Raw genomic sequence first — 12,814 nt, 5'->3', positions numbered from 1 at the left:
AACTGTTGTACTAAATACATCAATAAGCTATTGGGCTGGAATCTTATTTGAATTATTTTGAGCCATGTGAAAAGCCCACTAAATTATATTCTAAAGCCTGTGATTGTTGTCCTTGGCACAACTTCAGCAGCTAGGGGGGTGTCTTCAAATTTGTAACCACCGGAAGCAGAGGAGACATTTCTTCTTACGCTTTAACCCTAACTTATTTGTGTTATATCATCAATCCTTGCTTGCTGAAGAAGATATGCTGTCCGATCTTCCAAGGGATGTGGCAGAGGATGTGCTCAATAGGCTTCCAATTACATCTATTAGAGCAGTGCGATTTGTATGCAAAAATTGGAACGCTTTATCCAAAGATGAGAGTTTTACAAAGAAGCATCTTGCTCAGGCCAAAGCAGAACCAGGAGCAAGGGAGTTTATGGCGGTAATAGTGATTAATTATCGGGTTTATTTGATGAGTGTCAACCTCCATGGAATCCACAACAACGTTGACCCTTCAATAAATCATCTAGGTAAACTCGTTAGCCTAACCGATTCAGATTTACTCGATATATCTGTAGTCTATCACTGCGATGGTTTATTGTTATGCATCACGGAAGACGGCACTAGGTTTGTTGTTTGGAATCCTTACTGCGGCCAAACCCTGTGGTACGAGCCAATAAGCAGAAGAAATTGGGGAAATTATGCTATAGGATACGAGAATAGCAAATCATGCCACAGCTACAAAGTTTTGGTATTTAGTGAATCTTGTGGATACGTTCGGTATGAATTGTACTACATCAACTCTAAATCACCTAGTCACATGACTATCCCGATTACTATCTTTGCAGACTGGGATATAGAGTTTTATGCACGTGGCGTGTCTCTCAAGGGAAACACTTATTGGTTTGCTCAAGAATATTGTGTAGGAGACGACGGAACAGAAAAAGGGTACCAAGCTATTTTAATCGCTTTTGATTTTACAAAAGAGACATTTGGACCGCGTCTAAGTCTACCGTTTCACTCAATTATGGAAGATACTGTGACTCTATCTAGTGTTAGAGATGAGCAACTTGCAGTGTTATTTCAGGAAGAGGACATTTAGAGATATGGATTACGACTAAGATTGAGCCCGAAGCGGTGTCATGGGGCAAGAAGGTCTTCTTAGCTGTGAATATGAAACCACTCGATGATTATGCATTTGAAATTACAGCAGGGAGTTTCTTTGTTGACGAGGAGAAGAAAGTTGCCGTGGTTTTTGATATTGACAGATGTACGGTGATGGGCTGCTTCGCTTATATTATTGGAAAGGATGGATATTTCAAAAAAGTGGATCTCAGAGACCCTTGAGAAGAGTGTTCTTTCCCACTTATGTGCTCTTATGTTCCTTTAAGCACTTATGTCTAGGTTCAGATATCAAATAATCTCGGCGTATTCTAGGACAGGGAACGAGTACTCCAACTCTATCACAGTCACTGTCAGAGAAATCTCTCTCTATGAGCTGCTCGTCATCATTGCTCGTCATCATTGTGTTCGAATGGATCTGTTTACATTGCAGTCATGAAAAAGACGCCTAATTATGTTAAAGACTTTTTACCCTATTGGAGAACATGTTACATATTATATAGTTTCTTCTAAGCTCGATTCTATAATTTAGTTCATATTATATACTGATACATACGACTATATGAGTCGCGTGGAAATCGTGTTTTACAGCTTTATCATATTCTATGAATATACCCACTTTGTATTACATTTTTAGATTAATATATCCACAAAAGTTTACAATATAACTTTTTGAAGATATAGTGCTCAACCATGCCAAAAACAACTTCAAAGTTATTAATTATGTTTGTGCTTATCTCCCAATCGTTAAGAAATAATCACCGAATGATTATTTTACATTTTAACTCACTTTCTCATAGGAGATCCTAGAAGCCAAGGAATGCAAGGATCGACCCAAAAAAAAGCAACTAGTAAAGTGCTATCGAATTATTCTAAATATATATATATATATATATATTAACATGTTTTTCTTTTCTTTTTTTATATCACCATTTGCAGATTGTATTATTGATGTAAATGTTTCCTCCTAATGTAATTTCTTTATCTTACATATCTACAAATTATATCTTCTAAGACGTCTATATTCAATAATGATTGAAAACATATTTTTGGTAGATAGTCTGCATTATGCTATAGTTCTGAAACCTATCGGCCGTTACTTGAATACATTACAATTTCAAATAATTTACGTGGATCAAATTAGAAGTGATCTGTATCCACTTATAAAAGCAATCATTTTGTTCACAATGATGATAGTCAAGCAAACATGCATACACATGATTAACTGATTGGTGTGATGTCGAATCTCACATAGACAATAAAATTCTAAGAACTCTTAGATTTGTTTGTCTGGATGTAGTATTAGACAAAACTACAACTTAACTTTAACTGGTCCACAAATCCACCCATCTAGGTTAGGACCTTTTCTTTCACGTACAGCACATGCGAACATGCCTGCTGTTTATGTAATAATTTTTATTTGTACAAAATATTTCACATCAATATTTCATTAGGCCTGATTACTATTGCCTTTAATTTGGGTTTTTATATATTACTATGCAAATTCAATATCAGTGAAAATAGAAAATACATATTCTCAAAACCCGTTTTTGCTTATTTAATAAAATAAAATAAAATTAAAATATTGCATGACTTTCATTTTTCTTAAAAAATTTCTAACGTTTTATCTAAGTTTGTTTGATAATATCGACTAAAAATGTTACTGTAATATGTTTTTTTGTTTGTATCAATGTTAAGTATGTTACTAATATGTTAGTACTAAACAACAATTCATCTACTGTTCCTTCTGAATTTACGTTTATATATATATATATATATACAGTTAATAATAAAAATAGGTGGATATGGAAATTTTATTCAACATTCTTTGTGGTGATTAATCTGAAAGGACATTGAGTTTTAAGTCAATAGAAACCACAGAGAGAGCTTTATGAATTTGTGGTATGTTTTTCAAGTGATTGGAACAGTTGTTTTGTTTTGATTTAAGTCGTGGCCCAACGAATCCCCTATAAATTATATTGTGATTGATCGCGGACGTGACACCATTTGCTTTATTCAACGTGAACAATTTTTCCTTTTATTCGTTCTGGTAGAAACTCAGATTTAAGATAAATATGTATTATACGTATAGTCGTATACCATATGCATAGAAAATATATATTATGAGGATGTATAAATTTCTTATAAATTCCAATCACCGTAACAAAACTAATGTTACAAATTTGATGGATATATGTATAATGAGTTTGTTTGAAATATAATAACTTTTTTCGATAATAGCTATAGCTGTTCCAGAGCATTTTAAGTTGTCAGAAACTTGGATTCAGGTATATATTATTCAGATGCGGAATCCATATATTATAACTCAAGCCGGCCCTGTAGTTTCCACTCTCCAGACCAAATATGTTTTAAAAATAAAATCAACGTTTATACGAAATGTAATTGTTTAAGGCCCCAGACAACATATATAAACCATCTTTCTTACCAAGATTGCTTAGAAAAAGTATACAATATTCATTTTCACTTGTATTATGTTGTTCAACAAATATCTTAAGTCATCTCATCATCTTCATGATCTAGCATATATGCAAATTCAAAACGTAATAAATAGACTATTTTTTTTTTTTTGAAACACAACGTAATAAATAGACATATATATGCTTTTCAGATAAAAAGAATTAGCACAGAAATTCAAAAGCACGTGGTGAGACTTTTCTAAGTATATAAATTGTTAAGTACGTAGACTCTACACAGTACACACCTTGCTTAAGGGCCATACCTCTCCTATAACTCCATGACTAATTAAATCAGTCACCCAAGTTAACACAAATCAAAATGTGTCATGGTAATTAGCTCTGTTTACAATATGTTCCAAGCTAATCCATTATTATGCTGACAAAAGAGTTGAATATCTAGAGTACGCCAAAGTTTGAAAAACATAATATAAGTATTCTCTTATTGAGTCATGGGTCGAAACTCTCAACTGCGTAGATATTACATTGAAGTCAACGGATTTTGTATACCGACGGCTTTCTTTTATAGGGTGCATGATGCATTAAATGATAGATAATATATTTTGCTGATGTCTATCTGATGCATTAGTTGATTCTGAAATTAGTTTATTTCCGACTATAAGTTCATTACACTAATATGAGAATATGAGTCACAAATATATACTACTATACGATGGATGTGTGTGTGTAAAAATGAGATCACATTGGAAATGCGAAAAGTGGGGTCATCATAATATCATAATAGGAAGTCCAAAATTACGAGCTGCCCGATATTATGGTCACCTATGATGGCTGCCTTTTCTGCTAGTACTTTGGCCCACTTCACTCACCATTTTGCTACTTTTTTCAATTATTGGATTTCGTTTCTTTCTAATATGATAAGCTGACAACTAAATTAATTAGGTGGTAATGGAAAATATGTTGTTCATACTTGATATATGAAAATTGTTTTTTTTTTTTTGTTAAAAATATATGAAAATTGTTTACCATAACATATGATATACATGCTCTCTAATATACCATAGTGAAAAGTACCACGATTTATGACGGAATCACTGATAAATGAAGTAATAGTATATATATTAGATGAAAGATCACAAAAGCTAGCTTTTGACCAAAGATAGATAAGTTGAGAACTGATTTCTTCATAAATCGTGCTTCTTATGTCATCCGGAAGAAACCAAAAAGGGTATAGAAAGTTAAGAACTGATGTCATCCCGAATGAACCAAAGGGATGGTTTATGTAATTTCTGTTAATATAGATTTTTTTTTTTTTGGTATCAAAATTCTTACTATAGTTTGTTATTAATTTCCTTGATATTAAAATTAAACAAGTGTTTATTATAGTCACTAAATTTAATAATTGAGGATGAAATTAAACGAGTCTTTGACCTCTAAGGAGGACGAATTAGTTTTGATAATCACATAGTTTTGTTTTTCCCTAAAATTCAACCAAACGAAAAGAGAGTCCACAAGTAGAGAAGCAAGTTGTTTTGACAATTCATAGTCTTCATAACAGCGATTGCTCTCGTAAGCCAACGACTGAGTTCTCTACTGATTGTTTCTTGCAAGTAAGTATACAGACGACTATTATATTACAATGTTTTTGAAGGAATCTTATGATATTATTATTTGGGTGATTTATTACCTCTTATCGTCTTCAAGAATCAAGACATGTGGTCTTGGACTGTTGTGTGTGTTGACCCGGTTTCTCCAAAGGAACCTTCATTAATATATGCATTTTTTTATATTATACAGTCATTGTTGGCTAAAGGCTATGTTCCCACAAGGTACGCAGAGTGAAATGCACTTGCAGACTTGTAAAGAAAGAAACTAGGCAAATTAATACGGATATGTTTATCAGAATAGGACTGTTTTATATTGCATCCAGTTCGTGATCCGAATCTTAATGCAAAACTAATGGTAGTGTGCATATATAAACCATCGATCGGCGTGTATTATAATAGCAAATATGTATATCAAACCGAAATAGATTAACTATCTTGTTAAGTGTGTATAAATTTATACCATTAGGTTACTCACTATTTGAAATAAAGAAGTACACTATTTGAGCTGTCTGATGCGTTCAGTCCTCAAGATCAAGTCGACAACAACAGTCAACAAGCTCACATGGAGTCATGGCACAACAAGTAGTAGACTTTTCCTAGTTTACCTTTAACCCCTCCGATTTTATTTTTATTTATTGTGGTCTTCCTTTTTTGTTTTGTAATTATGAGTAATCCAAAAAAAATCAATGCAAATTATCATCAGCTTTGACCAAAAATAAAAATAAATTCAGTGACAATAATATACATAGTAACATATTAAAATGAAAATTTTGTATCATTACTTGCCGTTTTGTTTCCTACTTATATTTTTTTTGTCTCTAATATAAACATGCAAATGTAATGAAATGATGATACATGACCACAGTTTTGGACAGCTTTCCCATATGCTCGGACGATTATGCCCTTATCTTATTGGACTCTGAAGTCTGAACAACACACGTCTATTTAACTCACACAGCTCATAACCACAAGTTGTTTGTTAGAATACTCAAAACCTCACAACTCTCTATCTCTCTCTCTACCTCACGCCCCACTCTTCTCGAGATGACAGGTTCCGTTCCGGAAAACCAAACAGTTCCGCCGCCGCCACCGGTGAAGCATGTGACGTCGGAGTTAGGTGTCCCAGCGAAACCACCAAAGAAGAACAGATATGCATTCGCGTGTGCGATCTTAGCTTCCATGACTTCAATCCTCCTTGGCTATGGTTAGCTTTTCTCGTTTTATCTCTCCTTTAATGGTTCTCAAATAAGAGACTTGGTTAACAAACGAGCTTTTCTTTTCTCTTGTTTTGTGTATGTTTGCAGATATAGGAGTGATGAGTGGAGCGATGATTTACATAAAGAGAGACTTAAAGATTACCGATACACAAATCGGTATCCTCGCTGGATCACTCAACATCTATTCTCTTATAGGTTCTTGCGCCGCCGGGAAAACCTCCGACTGGATTGGTCGGCGTTACACTATCGTGTTGGCTGGAGCCATATTCTTCGCTGGAGCTATCCTCATGGGATTAGCCCCTAACTACGCTTTCCTCATGTTCGGAAGATTCATCGCCGGTATCGGCGTCGGATATGCTCTCATGATTGCACCAGTTTATACCGCCGAAGTCGCTCCGGCCTCTTCCCGTGGCTTCCTCAACTCCTTCCCTGAGGTATACACATTTAATTATTAAAGATTACCACTCACGGTTATTATTTTTTTTATTTTTTACTTTTCAGAATTTTTACATCGGGTTATTTTGATTTTTGACTTTTTAGTCGTATTAGAATTATTATCTGACGTGGCAGATTGGTTATGATGACGTGTACAGGTGTTCATAAACGCCGGGATAATGCTGGGTTACGTATCGAACCTGGCCTTCTCGAAGTTTCCGTTGAAGCTGGGATGGAGACTCATGCTCGGGATCGGAGCAATACCTTCAGTGGTGCTCGCCATAGGTGTTCTAGCTATGCCGGAATCTCCACGGTGGCTCGTTATGCAAGGCCGTCTCGGCGAAGCCAAACGCGTTCTCGACAAAACCTCTGATTCCCTCGCCGAATCAGCTCTCCGTCTCGAAGACATCAAACACGCCGCCGGTATTCCCGCCGATTGCCACGACGACGTCGTTCAGGTAAAACACATCTCACCAACGTTGATTTCGAATTCTCGATTTCGACCTAATTTCCCAAATTCGCGATTTTTTCCCCCAATTTATAAAATTGAATTCCAATTGGCGATTTCTCCGGTCCAGATTTTGACCTAATTTCGCCGTAAAATTTTCAGGTGTCGAGGAAGAACAGTCATGGAGAAGGAGTTTGGAGAGAGCTATTAATCCGTCCGACTCCAGCAGTGCGTCGTGTTATGATCGCCGCAATCGGAATCCATTTCTTCCAGCAAGCTTCAGGAATCGACGCGGTGGTTCTCTTCTCACCTCGGATCTTCAAAACCGCCGGACTCAAGACCGATCACCAACAGCTTCTAGCAACCGTAGCAGTAGGAGTGGTGAAGACGTTGTTCATACTAGTCGCCACTTTCCTACTCGACCGAATCGGAAGACGACCGTTGCTTCTAACCAGCGTCGGAGGAATGGTACTCTCTCTAATGGCGTTAGGAACTTCTCTAACCATTATAGACCACTCGGAGAAGAAAGTGATGTGGGCTGTGGTGTTAGCTATAGCGACTGTGATGACTTATGTAGCTACGTTCTCGATAGGAGCTGGACCTATAACTTGGGTTTACAGCTCTGAGATATTCCCGTTGAGGTTGAGATCACAGGGTTCGAGTATGGGTGTGGTTGTGAACAGAGTGACGAGTGGTGTGATCTCGATGACGTTTCTTCCCATGTCGAAAAAGATGACTACCGGAGGAGCGTTTTACTTGTTTGGAGGGATTGCGACGGTGGCTTGGCTTTTCTTCTACACTTTCTTGCCTGAGACGCAAGGGAGGATGCTTGAGGATATGGAGGAGCTTTTCAGTGGTTTCAGGTGGAGAGATTCCAAGAATAAGCCTAAAGGGAACCCTGAGAAGACGATTGCGAATCCGGAGGTTGAGATTGCATCGAACAAGCAGTATAGAGAATGAGTAATGAGGTTTATTAATGTTATCTAAAAAACATGGTAATTGGGTTTATGATAAGGAATGATAAATTGGGAAACCAACAAATGTGGAATTAACAAAAAAAAAACAAGTGTATTATGTGCATTTGAGAGTTGCAATAACAAAACAAACTAGATAAAGAACTTGATTAACTTAACATGCTTTAACTAATAAGGAAAATCATAGTTCCTTCTAGTGATAGTCTTTAGCTTTCAAACCTGATGATTCTGATGTATGCATTCGAAACCAAACAAAAGAAACACAAGCCGAGTATCAGCAGTTTGGCACTTTAAAATCTCAAAGCAAGATTAATGGGGGTTCATATAATGAGGATCTTATATATTGTTTGAATTTTTAAGAATTAATTGTGTATAGTTTTGTAAATTTTAACTCATGATCTCTTAGTTAAAATTTTCTCCTTCAATAGTAAGTTCTAATTTTGGGTCTCTTATTTTTTAAAAAATTGTTTTTTGACATTTGAAAAATTTAAATAGAATAGAAATAATATTAATATGTAAAAACATTTAAGATTTTATAAAAATAGGAAAATATTGCATTTAATCAAGAGAAATTTGTCTTCCATGCCATGAACAGTGAACAACTTTCTCCTCTATGCCATTTTTCACAATTCGTTTTCCCGCCTGCCACAACGTGTTTGAAAGAAGACAATTTTGCCCTCAATTGTTTGAAGCGTCGCCGAGCAGAAAAAAAATATATATTTTAGGCGTGAAGTGACTTAAAGCTGTTTAATGAGATAATTACTCCATTGGAGTATGCACCCTTCGGCGATTCATTGAACAAAGAGAACGAACAAAAAAAAACCATCTGTTCCGAAATCGTTTTATTTCTGTCTTAAAAAATTGAAGATCACCACTCCTGCGGCTTCTTTAACATTCACTGCTAGTTCTTTCTTTGTCGTCCTATTCCGGCCACCGCTGACGAATTCATATCGTCAAACTGATGAATTTCATCCTCCAGAAATTTGTACGCACCAATCCTCCCGCTATGCCTCCGACAACATCGACAGGGGTACCCGAAGATACTTGTCCCGATGTTGACACCAACGACGGTTGGTATGATTTCTCGTTCATTTTCTTATAATTTGCATTTATTGTAGTGGTTATCTTCTGTTTACCCTAAATTCGATTCCTTTCAGTGGTGACTTTGAACTTCCTGATGCCGTCAGTAATAACCCAGATCTGGCCGTCGCCGCCGAACCCAGGTAAATCTTTTGTCCAAACACCCCCTTGTCTTCTGTTTTTTCTGGTTTTTTTGTGCTCGTTACGTTGATAACCGTATTGATAGACATCTAGTCACTGTTTGTCCATCTATTGATTGGGTAGTAGAAGGTAGACAATATTTGTGAATCAAGTTTGTGTCCACTATGTTAGTCAACGTCACTTTGTAACTCAACCGTCTCGATGGACACTACCCATATTGTTGTCCACCTTCATAGTGTTGTCCATCTATATTGCTGCATTCACTATTTGTGTTTTTTTCCGAATGACAATTCTGCATTCACTATACATGTCTATCCGATTTTTGTCTATCAACCTCGCATGCAATTTTTGACAAGGTTCCGCATTCAATCTCGTTACGTTGATAACCGCATTGCTAGACATCTTGTCATTGTTTGTCCATCTATTGATTTGGTAGTATAAGGTAGACAATTTTTGTGAATCAAGTTTGTGTCCACCATCAATAGCCAACGTCAATTTGTAACTCAACCGTCTAGATGGACACAACCCATAGTGTTGTCCACCTTCATAGTGTTGTCCATCTATATTGTGCATCCCTTTGATAATTCTGCATTCATTATTTTAATTGTTATTTCCGAATGACAATTGTGCATTCATATATGTCTACCCCATTAAGTACATATGTCTACCCACAGATTTGTCTATCAATCTCGCATGCAATTTTAGACCACGATCCGCATTCAATGTATATGTCCACAATTCTTATTGCAGGAGGGCCGAGGTCGCAGAGGCTGCCAACGAAGCATCTCCTCCTTGTATCAGTGATCAATTGATGGACCACAGTCCTAAATCAATGTACATGTCTATCCACGTTGGTCTATCTTACCCTATTAGGTTCATTACTGATACTATACAATCTTCTACCGATTGCAGGTCGGCCGAGGACGCAGCCGATGCTAATGTTCAGCGTTCGATATACAACATGGAAATGTCAAGGTATATGTCTGTCTAATAGTGGACAGTATAATTTTTGTTTAGTTGTTTTAAGTGTGGACAACTAACTATATTCTTCCATAGCAGGCCCGCTGCAGACGCAGACACTGGTTCAGAGCAAGGCTCTGCGGAGATTCACAATAGCGACGCGCTTTCGGAGGAAGACATTCTGGATGAGTCTTCCTTACTCCCTAGTAGATTATTCGCAACTAACCGGTATCCTGTCCGAGGCCGGATCAACTCATACTCAAAGCCAGAGTACCATCAGATGGTACTACCGAGTTTGAGTGGCTAAAAGCATCCTCCTTTGGCCATCTCTTCCAACTACCCGTCAGAAGAAGCTCCCTCTCTGGCAAACTTGTCCACCAGTTGCTCTGTCATTCCGTTGTAACTCGCAAACTTCACGAAATATGGTTTGTGTTTGGCGGCCACCTAATCCATTTCAGCCTACGAGAGTTTAGTTTGCTAACAAGTCTCAATTGTAATCCATATCCTTCACAGTTACAGACCAAAATTCTGGAAACACCAGCTGAGGGGGACCAACCTTATTGGTACACTCTGGTTGGTCCTAAAGAATCCTACTCTATTCGGGATATTATGCTCATGTTAAAGCGGGACAAGTCGTTGCCTGAAGCTGATAGAATGGATGGACAACGTCGGTTAAGGCTTGCCCTTGTTGTCATTGTCGAGGGTATCCTTGTTTGCGATTCCTCCAAGGTTAGAGCTAGCAAGCAAGTAACAGAGATGTTGAAGGACTTGGACTCATTTGAAAATTACCCTTGGGGGAGGAAATCTTTTGAACGGACTATAGAGACGGTTCATGTTGGTTTATCTCACCGTACTGCTGACGCTTTATGTCACAAGCTTATGGGGTCCCATACTGCCACACATGGCTTCACCCTTGCTTTCCAGTTGCTCTTTCTAACTGCCATTCCCATGCTGGAGACTTTTCTCCCTGAAGCTGACGGTGAACAAACATTTACAGACCAATCTGTAAAGCATCTCACACACGTGAAGTCCTTCCACAATTCCAACATTCTACATGCTTAGGTGGACAAAAATGTAAGTTTACATGTCCTCCACAATCGATTATGGTCCATTGAATTTTTTCAAATTTAATGGACGATTACTTGCTTGTTTGACAGCTTCATGTGGAGTGTATAATGCACTCGAATGCGCTAATTGACCCGCTTTCATTTGCCTGGGTTGATGAGTTTGAAGATCAGAGAGTAGATTATATTTGCCAGAAGATTCAAGGACACATTTTTAAGCTTGATGTATGGACTGGTGGGATGGCACAGCTCCCCCTTATTACTTCAACTGGTTCTTCGCAAAGGAATTCTGTTGACCTGCCTCCCAAAACCGAAAAAATATCGACTGCCCCTACTAGGAGGAATCAGAAGAGAGCCAAAGGGAAAGCCCCTGCTTTGGACCCAGAAGAAGATAATGATTGAGAGGGCCGTATTGACTCCTACACTGCTCAGGAACTTCTTCGAGAGGTTGACAGGAGAAACAAAGCGCATACAGCCAAAATGGAGGAGAAGTGGGCTGTTGAGAGGTCACTATTGCAGGACGAGATTTACGACCGGATTATGAGTTCTTTGAAGGCAAAAGGAGTTTGCCCCAAATAACCACCGCCTTCCAAACCAGATTATGCCCTTAAGTTCAACCCATCTTCATGGGATAATTACGGTACTGATATTTCCAAGAAGTCATTCAAAGAAGGAGGAGATGTCCACCCTTCAGATACTGTTGCCACTACCGACTCTTCTTCGACTAAAGTACTACCCAAAGCAACCTTATCTTCTTTTTCCTTAAGTGGCATGGTAATTCAAGCTAACACTTCCACGTTGCATCACTCAACAGGCCGAGGCTGATGGTGAAAGCACTTCTGCTGGTCCTGACCAAGTCGACGTGGGGGTAAAGAAGTTACATATTGATGTGTCTGCATTTTGTAGGGTTTTAACTATAGTTTTTAGGTTTGTTTTGAGTCTTTTAATAGGTCCAAGTGTGCTTTTAGAGTCCTTTTAGTCTTTTGTGAGTCTTTACAGGTCCTAGGTGACTTTGGAAGGAATCTGAGCGTTTTGGGGATGGAAACATGCATCTGGAGCCAATTGGTTGAAGACTGATCGAGCTAGAAGGCAGATGGAATGAAAGCAGAAAAAAATGTTCTGGATCGACTGATCCTCGCGAGATCGACCAATCCCGCCCCCGACGCAATCTTTCCTTTTTCATTTTAAACCGACTTTTTAGGGATTTATTTTATTATTTAAGCACGGGGCTCGACCCCTAGAAAAAAAACTTTTACTCTACGCCGTTTTTGAGCACTTGTAAACTTTGGGAGAAGATCTCTAATCCTTCTTGACACCTTGGAGAAGATTTCTAAACCCTATTTTCTATT

The 12,814-nt window shown here is 37.8% G+C and overlaps 2 protein-coding genes across 2 annotated transcripts; both read left to right on the top strand.

Moving 5' to 3' along the window:
* On the top strand, nucleotides 197-1,084 carry LOC104705458 (putative F-box protein At3g17620). The gene has a single exon (XM_010421472.2). It carries the CDS (start codon nucleotides 245-247, stop codon nucleotides 1,082-1,084), a length of 840 nt encoding a protein of 279 aa, XP_010419774.1. The 5' UTR covers nucleotides 197-244.
* Nucleotides 6,115-8,326, top strand: LOC104783779 (polyol transporter 5). Its single transcript, XM_010508893.2, has 4 exons — nucleotides 6,115-6,350; nucleotides 6,451-6,797; nucleotides 6,957-7,256; nucleotides 7,409-8,326. Exons 1-4 carry the CDS (start codon nucleotides 6,191-6,193, stop codon nucleotides 8,204-8,206), a joined length of 1,605 nt encoding a protein of 534 aa, XP_010507195.1. The 5' UTR covers nucleotides 6,115-6,190; the 3' UTR covers nucleotides 8,207-8,326.

This window comes from Camelina sativa, chromosome 1, assembly GCF_000633955.1.
Source record: "Camelina sativa cultivar DH55 chromosome 1, Cs, whole genome shotgun sequence".
In the NCBI taxonomy this organism is placed as follows: domain Eukaryota; kingdom Viridiplantae; phylum Streptophyta; class Magnoliopsida; order Brassicales; family Brassicaceae; genus Camelina; species Camelina sativa.
The sequence above is the reverse complement of the archived record's forward strand: the minus strand, read 5'-3'. Positions and strand labels throughout refer to the sequence as shown.